At 41.5% G+C, this 23,297-nt stretch overlaps 1 protein-coding gene across 2 annotated transcripts in view; it reads right to left on the reverse strand.

Moving 5' to 3' along the window:
- Window positions 1-23,297, reverse strand: part of ARB2A (ARB2 cotranscriptional regulator A) — a 267,179-nt gene that overhangs the window by 109,292 nt on the left and 134,590 nt on the right. For both annotated transcript variants that reach the window (XM_059833865.1, XM_059833863.1), the window contains one exon: window positions 2,565-2,684. In XM_059833865.1, the coding sequence (XP_059689848.1) occupies window positions 2,565-2,684 (120 nt within the window). The remainder of the gene's footprint in view (window positions 1-2,564; window positions 2,685-23,297) is intronic.

The following is a 23,297-nucleotide window of genomic DNA, read 5'->3' on the forward strand; positions in this document are numbered from 1 at the left end:
CCTGTGGGCACAATAAAATGCAGAGGGCCCAGGCAGAAACCTTCACTCCAAATTAAAGCCATATGCTTCACACTGCTCTCCTGTATGAGGCATGGATGCAGAAGGAGCAGCTGTGCAACAGGTCTCCATAACTACCGTAACCTACAATTTTATGAATCAGTTGACCCAAAACTCTTGCATAGCAAGTGTAGAGGTGGTACAGTTGCTATACGGTGTAGCTGCTCTATCACCCTCATCATCTCCCCCACGCAAAGCAGGAAGGAAAGTGATCGAATATGTATTTGTCATAAGACAGTAATTGCCCATCAGCTGCTCCATTTATTTTTTTTTAAGCTCTTTGCAATTACTAAGTGCCATATGGATATAAAGTTGAAGAGAAAGGAGATCATAACAAAATAAAATCTTACAAATTAATATTGTGATAAAATAGCTCAGGGTTTATTTCAATGATATGCGCTTCACTGTATGCATTATTTAATTAAACTCTTTTCAGCGGAGCTCAGATATCAAACCACCTCTGCCAAAACCAGGTGTTAATAGCCTTTGATTTTTTAAAAACAATCAGGCTACATTAAATATACTTCTCAGGTCTAGTTTTGCATGACAGATATGCGATGTGCCAATGGTTATATATTATATTCTTCCTCTCAGGCATGCATCTCCTGCAGAGACAGCAGACTACAGAAGCTGACCCTTACTGAGACCATCTTGTCTCTCTGACAAAGCTCCTTTTTAACTTCTTACTTACTGGTTGCTTCCTGCGATGGATAAAAACTTTAGCTCAGCTTGTGATAATTTCACAGGCCCTGAGCACCCTGACCCTGGAAGCCCCAAGGTCAGAAGTCAAGTCTTGTTCTGAAACATCTGTGTGCTTCATATTAAAGTAGAACAAAAGTGAAGAAATATCCACCAGTGTGACAAGAGAAACAGGCAAAATGGGAATGACATGTTGGTCATCTGTTACCCATGCCACCTCAAGCCACTGACTGAAATGTGATGGAGAAACTCTCCAAGCCGCCTTCGAATAAGCACTTTGTTTAGGAAACACTGAGAAAGGTCTCCAGTCAATTTTTATTCCCGCCCTGGGCTAAGTGTATGCATCTGTAGGTGTCCAGCGACCCAAACAACGTGGCTTTACAAAACCTACAGAAATTCTGCTAACGCTTCACTTTGGACAGACGAGGCACACCAGCACAACCTGGGCCGAAACAGAGGGCAGCTGAAAATCACAGCCCAGGAAAGCCAAGACAGAAGAGATGCTCCCTACCCTTCACTGCATCTGAGGAGCAACAGGCACACGCAACGCTACCTTCTTCTTGCCCAAAGTTGTGGTTATAGAAGGAATTATTCATCTTCACTGCTTTGGTCTCTTAAAAATTTAGTTTTGAGACTATTTATTGACCTGGTAATAAAGTACCTTTGGAAAATGATTAGCTGAACTGTTCTCAAGTCTTAAATCTGTACACGTCATACACAGTTTAAAAATACTCCTGCGGAAGCACAGGGAAAATCAAAATGGCCTTAATTTCTACAAAAGAAAAGGGTTAACAGAAATCTTAAGCTCCTGCTCTGGATTCTTCGTGCTACTTAGAGCAGTACAAGATTAAAAACAAAACAGTCATGCATGCTTTTTCTTAACTAAGGCATTTATCACGTTCAGGCAGGAACTACTTTTACTAACTTTCAGTTAGACTAAACTAAGGTGTCATAGACAAAAGATGTACGTATATGTCTGCTGATTCCTATGTCTATAAACCCAACTGCAATCTTCCGCAATTTACATTTCTACAATAAACAGGAGGTTTCTTTTTTGTTTTGTTTTGTTAGTTTTCTTCAATAAAACATGTCCTGATTACACCAGCATTTCACAATTAAGTGAAGAGACTACAGCTACGCTCAAAGAATGGTATACAAGTTCAACAGGCAACTTCGTATACCAGATGGGGTCAATAAATTTGCCTTTAGAGAAAAGGGTGAAAGACTGACAAACTGGATGTTCAGCAGTCCCAGTGTCAGGCATAGGGCAGCTTTGCACTCAGCAGGGTCTTCCCCACCTTCCCCAAACATCACTGCAGGCTTTATGCAGGCGTCTTCCCAGTAACTTCTGCAGACCTTTGTGGAAAAACTGCAAAATTGAGTACAACCCCCATGTTTCTCCTCATGTTGAGCTCCAATTTATATACAAAAAGGTGCATTTGTTAATGTGACTTTGCTTTAGAACTGTTCCTATATGTTCCCAGTCTTCACCTCCAGTCTTTCTGCAGCAGAGCAGAAACTCACTGAGTGCTGCCTTTCGGTACACAACCTGGACAAGGAAGATCGAATGCGTTTTGTTTTCCCACAGTCTTTCAGGCTCGTGCACACTTGGGACCTTGCTGTCTAACGCAAAACCAGAGAAAAACGCAGTGACCTTCCAGTTGCAAAGAAATCCTCACACATCTGTATCATCTGACCATTGGTTCAAAGTCGTTCCTAAATGGCTGCTTTCAAGAAGGTGATCACAAAGAATTTAGAAAACCTGTGAAAGACTTCAGGAAAGAAGGCAATGGAGAAGTCACACTTACCAACTCTACAAAGGCAAGTCCACCATAACTGTGAGCAACAAAAAACACGTTCTCTGCAGCTGACTGGGAAATAAAATGGTCCCAAACATAAATTGCATGTTCTTCAGGAGATCCATTATCCTGCAGAAAGAAATTACGTTTGCAGCAATTACCTTTTAAAAACTGGCACTCTGTCTAGAAGTGTTCCTATATGTTAAAATGTTTTGTTGAAACAAACCTCAAATGAATATACACTAGTGTCAAAAACCCCCCAGATTTATTTCTCTAAATAAAAGAAATTTCAGATTGCAATTTAAAGGCAGTAAAACTGTTGCTTTATTGTGGCTTATTTTAATAAATACAACAAAAATTATGCATCTGCAAAATTTTGTCTAAATACCATGACGGCAATTCAGCTAAACAGAGGCATTCAAATAAATTATGAGCCACTGCTCTGATTTTCATTCTTTTGACAACTCTTTGTCAAATGTTTGTTCACTGATGGTTTGTTTAAAGTAGTTAAGCCTTAGTCTGATAAAACAAATAAAAACAAGTAGGAACAATATAAACATAATTTCAGTCTTTACAATTTTTTCATATTATGGGCCAACGGAAATCTGCCAAAGATTAGAATCATGGTATTTGCAACTACTCTTTTATGCTGCTTCTTACAACTGCAGACTATGAGATACAGCGCAGATAAACCACCTCTTGACTGCTTACACATTAGCCATTATTTTGGAGTCTCGGGTAGTTACAGGAGTGCTTTTTCTTATTATTGAACAAGAATTTGTGAACGCCAGTCAATGTAAGAGTCACCGAAGGCACAGGAGTGATTTGCACTGATTTTAGTGCACTCTCCTCAAATATCGGGGTTGTGCACTCCCACCTCTACCTTTGAGACTCTTGGAAAGCCCCGTGACGGTCTATATTTTACTTATTTCTCAGGTTGTCCATGTCATGAATACAAATCTGTCTAGTCTCAGGTGACAAGAATAAGATGCTCTGCTAGCTCCCCTGCCCCACCAGGATTTCACACCTCTCTAGCACAACACTGCAGGCACTTTCCAGGCTCTCTTGTGCCAGAAAGAGCTGATCAGTCAAGGTCACGTCATTTCCTAAAATTTGCATCCCTTTCCCCTTCGCTCTGCTCCTCCAACAACTTCATACCCCTAGGCAACCCAGGCGCAGACCACAAAAACCTCAGTTCCTTGGGGAAAATAAAGCACAAACCAGCAAAAGCCACTGGCAATCAGAAGACGCTAATTACGCAGCGTGAATTACTGTAACTTTACCAAGAACACTGAAGTGATTTAGGTCTTAGTCCCATTCTGAAACACAGTTTTGGGAATTTCAGCTCTTAGGAGTGTCTGAAATCAATGGGAAGACAGACAACTACATAATGTGGTAGATTTAAGCTTTTACTTCTGTTCTCATGCCTGGTTTCCTAAATAAGAGTGCGATGGCTACAAATCTTTATGGATCTGGACCCAAAGCTTTTAAAACAATTATGTGCTTTTAAATTTTTTTTCTCTAAGGTAGCAGCAATTAAAACATATTTATCGAATTTGCCAAAAAGCACCGACGGTATTCTTCTTAATCCTGGACAGATTCTGCTTTTGATCGACTATGACAGAACATAGTTTTAACTAATTATGTATCAGCTACTGTAAACCACCTCAGCGTGAGAAAGGGCTCATTTTCTTTCAACCCTCTTTTGAAATTTGATTGTAGAGATAGGTAAAGGAGGTAAAGACTCCTCCATTAGCGAGGAAAGAGGGAAATTTTTCCAAAGAAGTAAGTTTCATAAAGAAAATATGATTGACAGACCGGTTATTAAAATAAAGCTGAAGGACAACTTGAGCTGGAGTTTCCTACGGAAAAGTGATGTACTCTAATTATGATACGTACAGAAAAGGCACATTGGGAGAGTTTTTAAATGACTAGTTTAGCTAAAAGGTTTATTTTAGCTAAATATGCAGGAGATACTTGTTTTTCAGAGCAACGTTACCATTAATTCCCTTATCAGCAACTAATAGGTGAAAAGACATAACACCGCTTTAACATTCCGACAGAAAGAAGAGGTTTCTGGTTAAGATCGCATTTTCAGGTGTTTTGTATTTATTATTCTACACACTCCCGGGAAAAGCACACAATTTTAGGTTTTGCACAAGACTAAGACAGCAGCAAGAAGCTTCTGAAGGGTTCAGAAACTCAGCCCGAAAAACCTTCCACCAATTAAAGCATAACCAGTGGTCTAGTAAACCAAATCATTAACTGCACAGCTTCACAGTCCAGTACAAAGACTCAATAGGATTTTATAGAAGCAAAAAGAAATGAGCTAAAACGAGTTAGATATAGACTGTAACTACAGTTTCCTTTGTTACTGAGGAAAAAACCCCACAAAATGTCAGGATAAACTGTGTTGCTGTACATACTCTGCTAAACCCTAAACAAGGTAAGAAACGCACATATGTGTGAGAAGGAGTTCGGAGGAGTCGTGTATGTTTAGAAGAAAAGCTCTTTCTTTCGAGCATCTGCTTATTTTTTCCCCTCGTAACAAGCCTGTATTTTAAACAACTCGGACGGAGAATAAACTGGCGCCGTGTCCGTACAAGAAACATCTGGCTGCGGGAGCGGGCACTGCCGACTGCAGAGTACGGCAGGTCTCCGTAGGAGTTCGAATTGCGCTGGGTCCTCGAGGACCCGGGGATTAACCTCCTCTGCCCAGCCTGCGTTAAATTATGAGGCTGGATGCCGCAGTTGCAGTATGAAAGGTGACAGTTTCAGGCAGCTGTCGCTTTCCTTCTTTTCATTGCAGCTCAATACAATGCATTTATATACCACCTTCTTAAATTATTTGATGAAGTGGGGGCCTCTTGGTCATGCTTTACAGAATTGTCTATATGACTGTACAGAAAGGAACGGAGAAATCACACCATGTACACCATGCTCCGAAGGCAGCTGAGGCTGAATGCATTCTCGTTCGTGAAAAACAGATCGAGGTGGAAAAGTGCTGGGAAAGCTGAACTTAAATTTCCAGCTGCTGAAAGTTGCTCATCTGCAACTAGTAATTCTGTGTCTACACAAGCAGTGTGATTTTTCGGAGGTGTGTAAGTCATCGCTGTGGGTCTTCATCCCTCTGAAAATCTGTCCTCCCTCCAACATAGATAATTAGAAATATAAGAAAAAAAAATTTGAGAATGACGTTATGTGAAAAGGCCTCCGTGTGATGCTTAACCAACGCAAAGTAACCCCAAACCAGGCAATTGTTGGGTTGCTGCAGACCAGGTACCTGCTGACCGGACTCCTGCACCCCAGCTCCATGGTGCTGGGGTGGGGAATGGAGTAGGTGCTCTGAGCACAGAAGGTGAAACCCTCTCCTGTGTCCCCACCACGCAAAATCTTACCTGCCTCCGGCTCTAATGGAACACTATCAGTAAGATTTACCCTTTAATTCACTAATAGGTGAAAAGACATTCATGTCTTTTTCCTAAAACCACTGTATTTTAGACCTTTTCACTGATAAAAATAGAGCAAATAATAAACCTCATTTACCATCAGTGACTACCAATGCTACGGAGACTATCAGATATTGAACACCTGTCATACTTGCATGCAGCGAATTCCACTGAAGATTGCCTTGGAGATAAAGGTGGTTAAAATCATTTAACACAAGCATCGCCGAGGTATTTTAGATGGCTGATGTGATATTTATTCCTTTTCCTGAATGCTAGAGAAGGCACACATTTCTGGAACCTGCTATAAAAGGGGCATCCATAAAAGTAATATAGAATGTAAGTAGCCAGACATTAGGTTCTGATTCAATGACACTGCATGGGGCTAATCCAAAAGACGCTCTTGCCACATGGACGTATTCCTTTTGAATGAGAAATGATCATCAAGCATTTGCAAATAGAATGTAATTTTGTTTCATGTGGAAGAGATGAGCATTCACAAATACCAGTTTAAGAACAGAATCCTTTTTCTAGTGAGAAAATACTTTTTTCCCCACTATTTTTAAACACTATCTCTTAACTATGTATAAAAAATGCCTCACTTTTTAAACCAAAATAGTGATTGCTCAAAAAATGATCATAAATGGTTAATTACGGAGCTTTTAATTTTAGTATAAAAACGTTTATCAAATAGTTTAATAGTACAGTCTATGAAAATAATATGGCAATGATTAATAAAGTAATGTTTCTCACATATATGAAGCCATTTAATACGCCAGGGCCAGAGCCTCTCCTACAGCTGCTTCAAGCAGCAGCTTGCGGTAGGGAAGAGGTTGCCCGTCGCCAATCTGCTCGGCCTCGACTCAAGTCCTGGCATGGGTTACGGACCCTCTGGGCTGCTCCAGCCTAGACCAGCTGGGTTCAGTTTTGGGGGGACCTCACACCAAGAACGGCAGTCCATGACTATGTTGTCTTGGGGTCTACGCAATGCCAACAGAAACATGCTTGTATAAAATGCTGCTCTTCGTCTTGTTTTAATAAGAGGTTTTGCTTTGAGAAAACCGCCTTGTAGATTTAAAATTCTCTCTATAATAGTGTTTAAGTCCCTGAAAACCCAAAATGATTGTGGGCAAATTCTCGGGCCATCCATTGTGCAAAAAAGCAGAGGAAGAGACCACAGATTTTGGTCTGTCATTTTTTCCAATATTGTTAGCGTTAGGAGTTGAGAGGTATATAACATTTTAATGGCTGGAGCCATTAGGAATATGCAGATAAGCAGTGTGCACACACTGAATACGGTGTTACGTTCCGTTGCATTCAAAAAACAGGTTGAATTTACTAATGTAACATCACAGTCATTCATTGTTAAATACCAAGCTGAAGTGATGCAGCAACCGAAGCCTTATCAACTATGCCAGATTCTAACATCTAGACATTGCAAGGTCTGCAGTTATGATGGAGTACCTGAGTTGATAACACATGGAATTATCTAAACAACATTTGCATATTTGTGTAATTATTTCCTAAGGTTAATTAGCTCCTGCAAAGCAGCTTGCCCTTTGAGACTGCTTACTGTGACAGGTTCACATATTTCCTGTTTCAATGCCAAATTTTACTTTTTTTTTTTTTTCTCCCCAAAGTAACCTGTTGCTGGAAAGTTACAGATAGGGCAAGAGCTGGAGGCCCTGAACTACTATAGACTTTACTGGGGCAGAGCAGCTCACATCCTATCTTAAACTCCTAATTCACCAAAACTCACAAAAATCAAATCAAGAAAATCAAATTAGTTTTAAGCTCTGGTGACAAGTCTCTCCTTTTGCTTTGTTTTTTTAAATCAAGGAATTGGATTCACATTTTTTTTTGCGACAAGTGAAAAGTGAAATGCATACAAATAGGGAAATATGCCATACAACTGAATAGCTTTTCAACAATTTACTTGAAGGTGGTTTCTATAAATACCGCTTATCACAGCAAAACAATTTCTCCTCCTAGCTCGATGAGCTACTGTAAACAAGTACGGTACATGTGTTAAATAGGAGAGAACAGAACCGCACACTGGCTGGGAAGCGGAGAGACGGAGAAGGCTCAGGTCTCCTGTCTCCCATCCTTCCCTGCAGATGTTAGATCCTTTCCCCCCAGCAGTACCTTTGTAGCCGTGTACAGTTCGTCCCATTGCCTCAGTGAGCCTTGGGGTGGACTGACTTTTCCCCCAACCCTTCCGAAAAACCATTAAATTAAAAACAATATATAACAATCTAAAAATGTAACTTAGAAAAGTAGCAATTTGTCCCGAAAACAATCCAGGATGGAGCAGTGTTTTCAGTGGTGACTAGCTAACACTGGTATCTTTTGTACAATAAAAGATGTATTTTCTGTACAAAAAACTTGCTCTTTTAAGAGACAATTGTATGTTTGGAGGTCTGAAATAAACAGCGAAGAGATACCGTTTGTTCCCTGCTGCTATACAATTCTTGATTATCACAACCTGACTCACGCCAGTATCACATTCTGCAGTACTCTTTGGTAATGACTCAGTAACAATTACATGGATTTCACTGGAAACTTTTTTTGACTAGAAAGCAAGACTTTAAAAATCAAGTTTATGTATGTATGTACGTGCATACAGAAACCAGAAGGCATGGGTGGTGGATGTTGTAGACAAACGAATGGGGAAGATTTTAATCCATGCTACTGCCATGGCAGGATTTGCGAAGCTCTGGCCTAATTAATACCAAATAAACCCGAAGGAACTCTTCCACTTGCTTTAATACCAGCGGAATTAAAACCAACTCTTCAGTCCGTTGAAGAACCCAACAACCCAGAGATGGGCACCTGGGGTTTGCCACCACTGGGAATGCCCCGTCTTGCCCCTCGCAGCTCCACTGTCCTCCTCACGTCCTCCCATCACCGCACTCCCTTATTCTCTGGGCTTGCATTTACACTTCACCTCTCCTTATACATTTTCCATCCTTTCACAACCCTCAAATTAAAAAAAAAAAGGTGATATCAAGTCTATTTTGCCCCTTCTACTGCACCACCTCCTGTTCTGGCATGGCCCTTTTCCAACAGATGCCCTCCCTTTTTCCGACCGCAACAGCACCCTTACGAGTACTAAATGATGTTCATCACCTGCTGCATTTTCCTCACTCCTCTTGCAAATACTTGCCTTACATGAGACAACCCCCATTTTATTATGATGGAACATAATGATGGTTTATTATCACCAGAGCAGCTCCAAAGCCTCAGTGCAGGACAAGGTCTAAGAGGCTTTGAAGGCAAGAAAGCTGGAATGGAAGCCAAAAAAACAGCCAACATGATTGCTTCCTCAAAGACAGCAGCTATGGTGTTACAACCAGGGAAGAGAATGGAAGTAAGGAAAGGAGAGAAACCAAAACCAGGAAGAAAATGGAAGCAAAGATCTCCTATTAATATTTTTCTGCAGCATGAGCACCTGAAGACAAGACTTTAAATTGCCTAGCTCAGGCCATTTAACAAAATTTGATCTTTAATGGAGAAATTCCAGTGTACTTAGGAAGCATCCCATCTACCTGAAACTCTTTTTAACATTTTAATCACAGAGTTGAGAGAACCCTTGCACAGCTATTTCCAAAATGTTTCCTACTCCAGCCGGAGAGGAGATCCCAGGAGGCAGCAGGACAGTAGGAATTTCTGCCTTACTTACTGAAATGGCTAGCACTAGTCTGTACGCTACATATATGGAGGTACATATGCATGAAGATGGTCTGGCTCTTGCAGAACTCTTAAATAACTGGATTTTCAGGAAGGATGGCGATGGACTGCCTTCTACACTGATGTGAGTCCAGCTATACAAAACGAGATGAAAGGAGGCTGCAGAAGAGAGCAGCTGGGGGTAACAACGTCAAGATTGTCCCAGTGGCAAAGCAGCCGTGACTGGGGGAGAAGACACAGGAGCAGAAGTGATGGTGGAGGCAAATTTGTAACAAATCTTAAATCTGACAACAAGCATCTGAAATTCAGTTTAGCAGGTCTTGCTAGGAGCACTGGGAAGAAGGGATAACGAAGACCGAGCAGTGGGTCAAGGGAGTTATGTTAGTTGCTGCATCTTGAGTTGAGTGGAAAGGAGACGACTGGAGAGAAAACAAGAGGAGGAAAGAAAAAATCACAGACAACTGATGCTTTGGCCTTGAAAGTTTGAATGGAGGACACATTTCTTTCCTCCCTTCTTCTTGGGCTCTCTGCAGATTTTATTTGCATACTTTACCGCATTAAAACACCACCACCCAGGAGGATTTGATCAGCTGCGTAGGTGGCAGAGCAGGTTCACGGTCACCATCGTCTGGTGCAGCTCTATGGAAACACAGAGCATTGAATCTGCAGAAGTTCAACACTAAAATAATGTAAACGCGTTACTGGTGAGTTATGTTATTTTATTCCGCAACTGTTTATATGCATCCAGAAACAGTCACATTGTATTTTTTCTAACTTATGAACTTAGCAAGAGTCTTCGGATGTAAAAACGCCAGCCTATTCCACTTGTCTCACAGGAATAATTAGGAAAATAAAACGGCTATATTATCTTTTTAAGGGCACAAGACATATACTCTGGCAGTAGGTAGCAGCTGCTTTTGAGACAAAAGGAGAGACCAGGTATCACAATAGCTAAGTCTGGTCATTTGTGAAGCCGCAGATATAAATAGCATAGCCAAGGTTATTATTTGGCACATGCCTTCGGAAAGCAATATGGCAAAGTGACTTAAGGTTGCATATTTCATATTACGGATCTCAGTCTTATTCCCAGATCTATTTGAGGTGATTCTGTGTAATTTCTTGTGCCTATTTTATTTGTGAAGTGGGCCAGTGATGGAAGTGTTCCCGATATTGCTTATGAAGCCCTAGTAATAAAGATGTTGCGTGTATATGGTCAGCAGCAGAAAGTAAGACAAGAAGTCTTACATATCGCAGCTAAATACACATCGTATTAAGCTGGAGAGCAGTCCCACCTCCAAAACTCACAACAATTTATGAGGAAAGCATGCAATCTCAACAGACCTGCTAAACGAATAAGTATTACATGAAATGTACAATATCTGGCATATCTAACAGCCAAATAAAAGATGCCAAAACAAAAATGCATTTGGCAGACTGAGGCAATATTAAAACTGTTACCGTCAGTGCAAAGGGGATGAAGGGCTGGCTTGGGAGGAGGTGGTGATACCCATGCTTTGCTATGGCACGACTGCTGAGATTAGGTTTAAAATGACAAGTTTTAGCTAATGCAGGACAGACACTGTCTAGCCAGGTTTTTTACATTTCGTATTTTGGCTCCTCCCTGGGGCCCCTGTTCTCCCCAGCTCCCACCGCAATTACCATCCAAGACGACTTCGGATCCTGTCCCACTTTTCCCACTTCAGATGCGGGCTGGGCTTTCCCTGGTGATGGTGGTCAGGAAATAAAATTCAGAGCTATGCTATATATATGGGAGTGGAGGGAGCTCGGATCCTAACCTCCCCTGGGGCAGCAGAAGGGAGTTACTTTTTGCCTTTATATCCAGCATTACTGCAGACAAGAGAAAAAATGAAGCAACTCCAAGCCACGGAAGAGTTTTCCCAGCTAAGCCCTCAACTAATACAGTTCCCAACCAATAACCTAGAGCTACTTCTGAATCAAAAAAACCCCCAAACCACTCTCTCGTCCTGTCTCCTAAGTGCTTCAACTACCTCCGCTCGGTGAGGAACAAGCCGACCCTGGAAATCAAAACCCTCTCTCCACCCTCACAGCCATGGGACCTACCTCCAAACCCTCATTTATAATATTTCAACAGGCAAACAAAGGCCTGAAACCACGGAGTGAAGTCGTCAGCGCCCACAGCTATTCTTCACAGAGGTGCCAGTGGTCTCAGCTGCATTAATGCATCACTGACCTAATACTAATATTTCAGTTTTGGCAAACGTAGGTCGTAGGAGGTCTTCAGAGCGCTGTCGTGTCAGGACCTCGCAGATGTTACAAGAATATATGAGCGTTTTTAGAAGGTTTGCATTGCAGGTGAAATTTCTTGTATTTGCATTTGAACTAAAAGTCGAGCACAGTGAGTTTGGCTGCAGATCGGTGCAAAAACAAACAAAGCAAGCAGAAAACGTTACCCGTGTCGTTCAATCTGCAATGCCTCCACGCAGCAAAGTCTCAGCCTTTTTGCATGGTGAATATTCTCTGCTGTGTTCAAATGCCCTCCCTATTTCTTCAGCTTTTTATTAGCAAATTCAAGGCACTTTGTAACTGGAAGGGGTTTGCTGTTTATAACGTAAAACCCAGATCTCAGGCTAAATTAATTAAGTCTCAAAAGTTATTATAGCATCGTCTCCCTGGTTGAAGTATCTGCTTGTCAGCCGGGGTAAGACAACTTTGTCAGGCTGTTGTTCCAGTCTGGTTTTTCCTGTTATTGCTTCTGCTGGAGTCTGGCATGTCCTGTCATCACCACCCAACCGTCTTCTGGTAAAGTGCAGGAAAGGAGCCCGAAAAGAAGAAAAATTCAGACAAAATCAGTTTCTCCGTGGCTCTTAATTATCATCTCCAGCAAAAGCTTGCAGGCTGGTATTTTAAATGACTGCTTGTTTTTTTTTTAACGGCCAGTTGCTCCCTATTGAGCTGGAGAGTAAATAGTTAAAAGCCTTCCTTCAAAACAGATCTTGCCCCTGAATATCAGCAGTATCCTTTTTGTTTATGTTGACAGAGGCAGGTAGGAGTCACCTAAGCTAATTATCGTTAGGACAAGAAGCTAAATAAACACAAATATGACATTTGTCTTTTTCAGTCTGGGGACGAGAACATTGCTGACTCACCAAGAGCAAAGAGGTGCAGAAGAAGAGAATAGGAGGAAGGAGGGAAATGAATCAAAGGAAGTTTTACTTTAGAAAAAAATAACTAATTTCCCTCTTAGCTCTCTGACAGACTTTTGGATTTTTGCTTTTTTGTTATTTTTTCCCCTTTCTATGTAACTTGCAGGGTTCCAGGTGAAGGAAGCCTGGATTTGAAGCAGCATCTTCTGGTAAACAGCTTGGAAATCCTGCACGGGGAAACTTGTCAGACCGCAGGTGTAACAGCAATTCCTCAGACCAGTCCTGCCTACACAGTCGTACCGTGGCTACCGGCAAATACCTGTGCAGTTCACATGAAAATCCCTGTGCCATGATGCTCCAAGCACAGTATCTGCCAATCTCTGCCGCTGGACTTACATACTCTAATTTAAATAACAACTACAGCAGTTTGGCCAAAGCGTCTCCAATTGGCAAAAATACCCAAAGACTGCGGCAGTTTCATTTCAGTACAACACTACCGGTACGTATCCCTACATTTTACATGCACCTTTTTTATGTCTCCTCATCCTTTTTTCTTTCCAAACAACTTAATCTCAGGGATCGACATTCTGCCCACAACATATTTCTGCCTAACATAACGAACATCACCAAAGACGGCCTTTTGTGTGATCGAATTATAGGAACAAAAGAGCAATTTCTAAAATAAACCATCAGGTTGTATCTTCGCAGCTGTCCTCCCTACCAGCCATGTTTCTGGCAATTAATAGATTAATTGTGGGGGCAGGTAAATAAAAATTGATACAATACTTCTACAAAAAGAATTACCGTCGCAAGACACAAAGAGAGATCATGCCAGTTGTTTAAATGATTACACGCATTTTTCTAAACATTCAAACCAGTTTCTTTTGAAACGAATGCATCTGAAACATTCAAAAACTCCTAATGGAAGTCATGCAGAAGTGTTATTTTTCTATTTCCTAAAGTACTTAAAGACTATTTTACTTTCCAGTCTTTCAATCTGTTTATATGTTGTAATGAGAAACAGACATTTTTTTAACCATGCTATTGCAAGAAAAATAGCATTTTGGCCAAGAAAAATGCAGATTTCTCCACCACAGGAAACAATGAATCTAACAAACTTCAACACATTCAAGTAAAACAACAACTTAGTATTTTCATTAACAGCTATGGTTTCAGAACAAAGCTCAGCTGTGAAGTCTCTGTTAACAGAGTTTATATCTCTTACACGAGTTAAACTAAATAGAACGGCTTTGCCCTGTATTTTTCTTCTTGACGTTTCTGTCTCTATTTATTACACACACTCGAGAGCAGTTATTTAAGTGAAAGAAAGATTTAACAGGCGCAAAGCTATTTGATTTCTCCTAATAAAGAGAGCAAAGCGCTCAGTGCTTTAAGTAAACTGATATACTATTTATTTAATATACAGTTATAAAGATTTCCTGAAGTGCCTTAATATGGAGTGTACTATAATTAATTGTATTTGAAGTAACTGCCATTAGCTTATAAAATAATTATCCAAACAGATGACAAACACAATCCGAAATTCAGATTTGCGTTTTCTGTTGGTTCTCATTTCAATAATCTGAAAAGTTGGACGTTGAGCTATTCCAGCCTTAATTCTGCTTCTCAGTTTTCCCATGCAGACCCACCTCTGTTATTTTTGTTCCGCAGTAACGTAAGCTAGGAAATGATCTTTAATCCTGATGAGTCGCTGAACAACCTCAGGACTTGCTTGTTTTACCTCTGGCTTGAACCCTGCGACTCCCTCGCGCTGACCATTTTATTAAAGCAGGCTCTTTTCCGCTCAGATTAGCGAGGGCGTTGGCGTGGCAGCAGCGGTGCATCGCTGCTGCCGAAGATCATTAGACATTAGATCACTAGCAATTTTCTTCTAACGCAGTGTCATTTTTTAACAACTCAAAACATCCAACTACATAACAGACAGCTTGGCTGTATTTTAAATTAGCACAAATGCTAAAGCCAGGAAATGTAATTCTCAGGATATCAGAACAAAAGGTTCAGAGAAAAAAGAATTCTTATATGCCTTAAGATTATCAGGACTAGACTGTCACACCATGACCTTGCTGGCGTCTAGCTAATCTGACAATATTTGGAAGAGCATTGTTTCAAATCAATAACTAATTAACAAAGTACAAAAGAAGTTGTACTGTTTTTGAGGCTCCTTGTTAAAAATGGCTTTTGGTTGCACATGGGCAGAAAGGTCGCTTTTATGACATCTTCACGAGTCTTTCAACATCTTGCCACTGTCAGATTAAATTACTTTTAGCAATTAATTGTCATAAGTTAAAACAGAAGCACGTTTGTTACAGCAGGTTGTCATAATGACATGGTGAGCAGTTGTTTTGATATGAATTTCTTCCACTGACCCTCTATCATATCTTAATTTTTTTGGTTGACCTAACTGGAAAATTGGGAGCAATCTTCTAACTCGGGCGTCACAGGCCAAACATTGGGGGTCTTATTGAGATTGTAGACTGAACAATAACCAAACAGAAATTCCAGAGATAACTGAAGATCTTGAGAATAGTATGTATCTTCTATAGAATAGGTAACCTATGATGTCTCTGCTGGTGGGTGGGATAAGCAAAATAAACCCCCAAAACACACATGAATGTAGCTTTTGTTACTGTTGTAAGTGGCCCTTGACGCCATTTTAATCCTTTATTACCCAACACCATTTGTTTGATGTGTTTTAAAACAAGGATTAAGTGGATTCAACATCTGCAACCCGCACCCATTCAAACTGTTACTTAGTTTTGGAGGCTTGGACCTTATTGTGCTTTAAGTAAAAATAATTCTACTCTTAAAGTTCCTTTTGTTAAAGTACTCTGTATCGTGATGCACACGTTGCCCATCTTACAGATCGCTCCTCCAACATTTCTAGTCAAAGTTTGTATGAGATTGCCATAAAACATTACATCAGGATGAAAACAGACAACAATCCTAACAAAAGCCCCCAATACTCATTTGATAAATGCTACATCCCATTTCAGCTGTTTGCTGGGCTCTGCCATGCCACCCCATTACCAGAGCCTCTCTGAAAAAATGTTCATTCTGCTCATCAACAATGGTGCAAAGCCAATAAAGTTTATCAGGAAAAGATAGAAGTATTATTGAGTGAGCACCTCCTCAGGTCTTTCTTCCGCGGGGTTTGCTACCTGTTGCTATTTGGGAGGGAAGAAAGAACTCTGAGTGGCAAAAGCAAGATGTAGAGTGCATCCACCGGGCGAAGCCAGCAATGTGCTCGTTAAGGTACAGAATAGAAATGTTAATCCAGAACTTTAAGAAAAGAATTTGAGGGAATAACAAAACCCCCTGTATTTGTGTGGCAAGGTTTTGGTAGCGGGGGGGGGGCGGGGGCTACTGGGGTGGTTTCTGTGAGAAGCTGCTAGAAGCTTCCCCCATGTCCAATAGAGCCAATGCCAGCCGGCTCCAAGACGGACCCGCCGCTGGCCAACAATGAGCTCATCTGCGATAGTGGTAGTGCCTCTGGGATAACAGAGTTAAGAAATGGTAAAAAAGCTGTGTAACAGCAGCTGAGAGAAAGAGGGGTGAGACTATGTGAGAAAAACGACTCTGCAGACCCCAAGGTCGGTGAAGAAGGAAGAGGTGCTCCAGGCGCCGGAGCAGAGGTTCCCCGGCAGCCCCTGGGGAAGACAACGGTGAGGCTGTGCCCTGCACCCATGGAGGTCCATGGTGGAGCAGATATCCACCTGGAGCAGATATCCCACGCTGGCGCAGGGGAAGAGAGTGAGGAGGCAGGAGCGGCAGAGACAAATTGTGACAAACTGACCGCAACCCCCATTCCCCGTCCCCCTGCGCCGCGCGGGGGGAGGAGGTGGAGAAGCCGAGAGTGAAGTTGAGCCAGGAAGAAGGAGGGGAGAGGGAGGAAGGTGTTTTAAGATTATTCTTATTTCTCATTATCCTGGTTCGTTGTCAACTGGCAATAAATTAAATTAATTTCCCTGAGTGAAGTCTGTTTTGCCCGTGATGGTAACTGCTGGATTATCTCCCTGTCCTTATCTCCACCCACAAGCCTTTTGTCGTATTTTCCCTCCCCTGTCCAGTTGAGGAGGGGTGTGATAGAATGGCTGGGTGGGCGCCTGATCACCAGCCAAGGTCAACCCACCACATCCCCATATTGCCACGAAATGTCCCAGTCTTTGGTGATAGGGAATGAAGGGTGGATAAGCAGGAAAAGAGAAGCAGGACTGACTCCATCCTGTGCTGGAGAAGAAAGAGATTGTGCAGAAGAACAGACCTGGGCAACTGCAGGATCTGTCCTTAATGGTGGCAGTGGAAAAGCTGTAACCCCAAGAATGCTCTGGGTAAGTTGTCTCTGGTCCTGGTTGTCCTCTAGGAGCTGACTGATCAGATCTTTAGGCTAATGGAGACTTCGGAAGAGTTGTGATAGCTCTTATGGTTAACAACAGTTGAAAACTGTTTAACACGTTTAATATATTTTGCCATTTTTGTAGTTCAGCTCTGTCAGTGCAAATGTTTCTATACTAACATATTTTAAATCTCAAATCTTGTTTAGTAATAAAGCTGACAATGAGCAGTAGGAACTGATAGTTGCCAGGTACCAGATGTCCTGGAAATCCCCCAAACTGCGATCACGTTCACTGTGCCTGATATCCCAGTACAATGCCAGAATACCCAAAACTGCCTCTCCACCAAGCACATGGATTAGTTTTGGAGGTGGCAACACAGATGTCTGCATGAGCAGACCTCTTGCAATGAACAGCATTCACAGAAAACCGGACAGGAGTGTCTTAAACAATTCATAACCTTTTATGAACATAGGCACAGGTTTAAGAGATGAAGAGAAACTGGGGGCCGGCCTTCAAGGCAACCTATAGTTAATGCACTGGCCTGCAGCTGAGATATAGATTCAGGTCTCACTTTGAAATTAACAGTGTAGACAAAAATCTTCTAAGAAGCAGTTGTGCACGGGCCTAATTAAACCGCTGTTCACTAATGCTTTAATAAAGTTGCAGCCTTTTTAGTTCTGCCATGTCTATCCTCTTCTAAACACACACTTGGCAAATAATCAATTTGAATGTCACAGGGTATTTTTTTCCCTTCCCGAAACTCAAGAACTGCTTTGTAGTTTAAAATGAAGGTTTGTGGACTCAAATTAACAATGTAGACAACCCCCTTTTTTGCCAAAGAAATAACAAAGGAGAGGGAGTAGGAAGGACATGGACAGTACTTGTATCCTTCCCATTATTCAAAAATGGACATGCCAGTAACATCTGCGGAAGATCCGTGAAAAAACTCCTACTGCTGTATGGCTCTAAGGTCCTTTAGCAAATCTAAGCACATGATCTGGCTTGGGGAGTTTCTGGATCTCTGAAGAAATCATGAATGTTCTGCTCAACACGCCCGTGTTAAAAACGCCAAGAAGCACCACCGCCTGTCTGGAGGGGCTTTTTATCTTTCAAGGTGCATTTCTGCAGCAGTATTTGTGCAAGACCACATGGTATTAACGATGCTAATAGCTAGGTAGGCCTCCTGACCTCAATCACCTGAGCCTGCTCTTTGTAAGTGGATGGCCAACCATGTCATCAATAGTACCAAATGTTCTGAGACGGGGAAATTCGCCTCTCTTCACAATGTCCACAAAGCCTATGCAAAAGTTAAATACTACTTTGAGCACTGAGGTGGAACTTGGTAATGTCAAATCATTGAACCACATCAGCTGGAGAGCACCTCCAGAGGTCATCTAGTGTGATGCCATGCTCAAAGCAGTGTCTGCCAGAACTGGTCACAAGTGCTGTGCCTGATACTTTCCATCAAAAGCAAGAAGAGTGAGCTCTGTAGTTCCAGTGTCGCAGAAGTGTAAAAACGTGTGTTGTGGAAGTTCCCCAAACCTTGAACCATGTGCATTTGAAACAGAATGAGACACAGGTCCTGCAGATGACTACCACTGCACACACGATAATTGTTTACAATATTTCCATGTCATAACCTTTTCTTTCCAACTTTTGTATGCTCTGTGGTCCACCAGCACAACTGAGGCACTGGTCACCTTTTGCAACTGCAGTCTGGCTTTGCTGAGTCTAGCAGATCTGAGTTTTGCCTGGTCACTTTATCTTCGGGTAGAAATAGGCATTATTTCATAGTGCTGTTAGCAAATCATATTATGGTTATTTACCACAATTTTAACAGAGAAACAACAGTATTCCACTCCAGTGATAACACTGTCTGACGCCCATCAGGATAAAAAAACCATTTAAGTACCAGCCAAACTCTTAGCAGTCAGCTGGGGCAGTTCAAAACAGAAGGGGAAAGGAAATGGTAAAAGAACATAATGAACAAACAGCCAACAGCAGCAGAGAGGTGTTTAAGACAAGTGGAGTCCATGATCAAATCAGACGCTGTTATTTTAAGACCTATCGCAGCAATAACTCATTTGCCCACTTAAGGCAAAGCAGTCAGAGCCTTAAACAGCACGCAGCATCTGAAAGCTTGACATATCTCCACGAGGAGGATTTCACACACGGCCAAGGTCTTCACTGGTAAGGGATTTAAAAATAAGCAACAACCATTAAACATAAGCTTACCCTTTTTTGGCAGCCAGTGCAAAGGACACATGATGAATAACATGAGCCTGTCACCAAACGTGTTTGTTCATTTTTCAAACAACAGGAAAAGTGGAGTACCTGGAGGCTCAGAGAGGTGTACTGCAAGGTGGAATGTGTGAGGGCAGTGACTTATCAAAGGATAAGACCACAAAGTTAATTGCAGAACCTAGAAATCTTTCAAAACTACTTACGCAGCCTAAGCTTTGCTAAATTTCTTCATTACTTAATTCGCTAACTTCAAAAGAATTCCTCAGCAAACCAGATCCCTAAAAGAAATAAATATCTGTCTTCTTAACGTCTGCATGCAATTAAGGCTTCTGTTTTCCCAGGTTAAGAACAGAGTGGCTGTGACACAATTAAGTGATAATGTCAATTGCCCACTTTTCTAGGATACTGGCTGAACTTGCAAGATCCATGAAATCAGATTATTCACTTACACAGCAGGTGGAAAAGATAGGAGATAGGAATGAAAAACCATCCTGGAAGGAAACACCAGTCCAAAAGAACAAAGAAGCTGCAGATGCTTATGAATTACCAGGCGTATTGTCTGAATTAACTAAATTTTAAATTTCTTGCTATGCTATATGACTGGATGTACTGATTAAATCTTTGCTTTTGCTAAAAAGGAAACTTTCCAGTCTTATGTATCCTATGCCTGCACACATTATGTCAGAGCCCACCTCCCGCAGAGTCTGCAGGATGCTGAACATGCAAGAACACGTGTAGGTTTTGTGTGCTTTAGTGTAGGTAGTGCCTGTGTGCACACACATGCACCTGCACTTGTGTGTCTGTATGTAAGGGGAACTGCCCCATGTAATTCACACTGTATTAAAGGTGTAACGACAGACTCAAATTTAAGTGATACTAGACAATGTGCAAGTTGTAAAGTAAGTCTACTGGGACAGAGCAACTCTTCCACTTGCTCTCTAATTCAATAAGGACATGACAAAACCAGATGTAATATTTTTGCTGGTTTTTTCAGAGGTGTAGAGGCTTAGCAGCTAGGAGCACTATTTTGTAATGGAACTAAAAAATTGACACTTGGCTGGATGCATGGAAAATCATTTCAGCACACCCTGATGGTGAACTAAGGATCACTCCTGTTATACGATCTAACAGCAGAAGGGCAACCGGAGCCCATGCCACCCTGACACACAATCCCCGTAATTATTCACACAGCTCGCCAGTAACAGAAGAAGCGTGATTATGTTTGTCAAATGCTACTAACCCAGGGACTTCCCCTCCTTCCGGAAGAACCTATTCAATATAGTTGTGATCTTTTTCTCACTCTACAATTTTGCTAAAAGTACCAAACCAGAAGCTCCCAAACCGTTGCTTAAGAGCCCAGAAAAACTTAAGGCTCCTCAACAAATACAACTCGGTAACTCTGTATGAAACTTGGTCTTACTTTATTTACTAGTTTCTCTCCAAGCAGTGCCATCTATTGGGAAAACTAACTAAAATTCAAGTATTACTTGATAATAAAGAAAATATACCTCACTGTGTATTGACAAATTCACTCTTGCCAAGTACTGATCAAAAAATACAGAGAAAGAGAATGAGAATCAACTGTTAAATAACAAAGTGTAGAACAGGGCGCTGAACAGCATGCAGCCCATTCAGGGGAGAAAACCTGCCACCGACACCACCAACCACAAAAGACAAAAAGCATTTTTGATCAGTTTAGCATTTCCTTTTAGCCAGGGAGAGAAGTATAAAACGAGGATTCAGCCGAGAGAGGAATGGGAAGATTTCTCAAAATTTAGGTGAGTTCATGGCTGGAAACACCATAAAACAGATTACCTTAGGAAACACTTCTGCCTGGACACTATGAAAATGAAGTTAACAGCTCTGAAGTTGGAAAAGGTAGTTCTCAGAGTGTGCTGATCAGCTACAAAGTTCACTAAGGCATAGCAAGAACGGAGGTCACGACTCTGTTCTCCTCAGAGCTCACAATAAGGAATATTTCTTTGCCTGTATAGGGATGACAACTTCACTTGTAAGGATTTTAAAATGTAACGAATGAAAGGGCTATAGTAATTAATTTTTCAAATCGTCAGCCACCTATGAATTGCAGGGGAGGAACTGACGTTTTTTCTGGGCAGCTTATTCCACATCCCTCCATGCCACCATTTCCTCCACTACTTCTAGCCCCTTTGGCAGCCGTCATTGCTGCAGGCAGCCAAGCAGACTACAGAGGAACTACCAGATTTATCTTCATCCCAAAACCTAGGTGTTTTTTTCCTTTGTATTTTTTCCTGAATTTTCACTTTTTTTTTTTTCTGCAGCAGATGAGGTGAAAACAACATCCTTGAACGTACTGTGCATCCTGTGCCCCAGTTCCCTGTCTGCTGACAATCATTTCCTAGGACTCCACAAATGTTGTTTTCCTGACCTCCGTGCATTGCGGTACAGTCTTCATATCCCCCTACCCAAACCCCATAAATATTTCTAGAGGAGTGGGGTAGGGTGGTGAATCCCCACAGAAAAGGGTTATTTTTCAACAGGACCATTCATCTTAAGATGACTGTATGTATTTATCTCAGAAATTAATTTTGACAGTCTCTCACTATACTGAGGCTTTTATGGCTGACTGGTCCCCAAGAAAAAACATGTAAAGAACCTCAAAGTCTTGCAGAAAGGTCTATGTTGCCACTTGAGCCCCTGCTAAATTTTTTCTGCCAGTTTTCCCAAACACACTGAAATCTAGCATCAAAACATGCAACTGCGTGCAGTAGGTTAGAGGACATTATCCTTGTTTTGAATATCAGCTAAAAGGATATCATCCTTTGATTCTGTAAGATAAATGATAAAGGATACTTGGGGAGAGCAATCTGTACTGGCAGGAGCATGGACCAGATGACCTACGAGGGCTTTTCAGTACTTAACTGCAATCTCTCTATGATTAAAGACAGGCAGTATTGTAGTACAAGAAGTTTGAATAATTTTATTCACCTTTGCCTTCAACAAGTAGGTCCGCTTTCTGCTGAGCTAGTCTTCTTTACCATTAGCTCGCTAACTCGCCAGGTTTACCAAGCCTGAATCCCATCTGAAAGGAAGGAGGACTCATCTGACCTGCGAGAGACGGTCATTTTTAGCACAACGGGAGCACCGCACAGCTCGTGGTGGGAGGAGAGATGCAAGCTGGTTCTTTCTTTTGGAAACTCACACGGCTTGCCTCACGTTTTAGGAGCCAGATCTAACAATGCACGTTTTATTGGCATCATGTAATGAATGTTTGAAAGACACCAAAGCTAGATGGCCTGGATTTATTCCTTTTCTTTGATTAACCATACTTGTGAAACGCAGAACAAAGAGAGGGTATGGCAGAAAGAAGAGCCAGTGGTGCTCTCGAAGAGATGCAAAATCTTCCTTCAGTGATTATCTGCGCCTCTGATTTCTCACTTGCTCAAGGAAAAGAAGACAAATGTAACTTTCCTGGACTAGCAGATGCAAAACATACCACAAGAAGTCTTTACAGGCTCAGGATTTTTTAAAATACCTGATTTAACTGCACAAGCTAAATAGCCTATGCATAAATTATTCAATACTACTATAGTTTATGTACTTCAGCTATTTAATGTAAGATGCCCATTCATTGTCGTATCTATAGAATGAAGTATGACATATACATATTTTTCCTGTTATATAGAAATTATTGTAGGAACTTAAAGCTTATCTGGCCCTTTAGGAATAATGTGGAGGCCTAACTGTAGGTGCTCAGTGCCACTGTAGATGCTTTAGAGTCCTCTGCTTGGCTTTGAGCAGCTGGGCGAGGGTGGTGCAGGTCTCTGCTGGTGCAGGTCCTACAAGACATTGGCCAGATCTCTCCAGGGCACCCCGAATATCACTATATGTTTAGGTCCCAGC

Source organism: Gavia stellata, chromosome Z, assembly GCF_030936135.1.
Source record: "Gavia stellata isolate bGavSte3 chromosome Z, bGavSte3.hap2, whole genome shotgun sequence".
Lineage (NCBI taxonomy): Eukaryota > Metazoa > Chordata > Aves > Gaviiformes > Gaviidae > Gavia > Gavia stellata.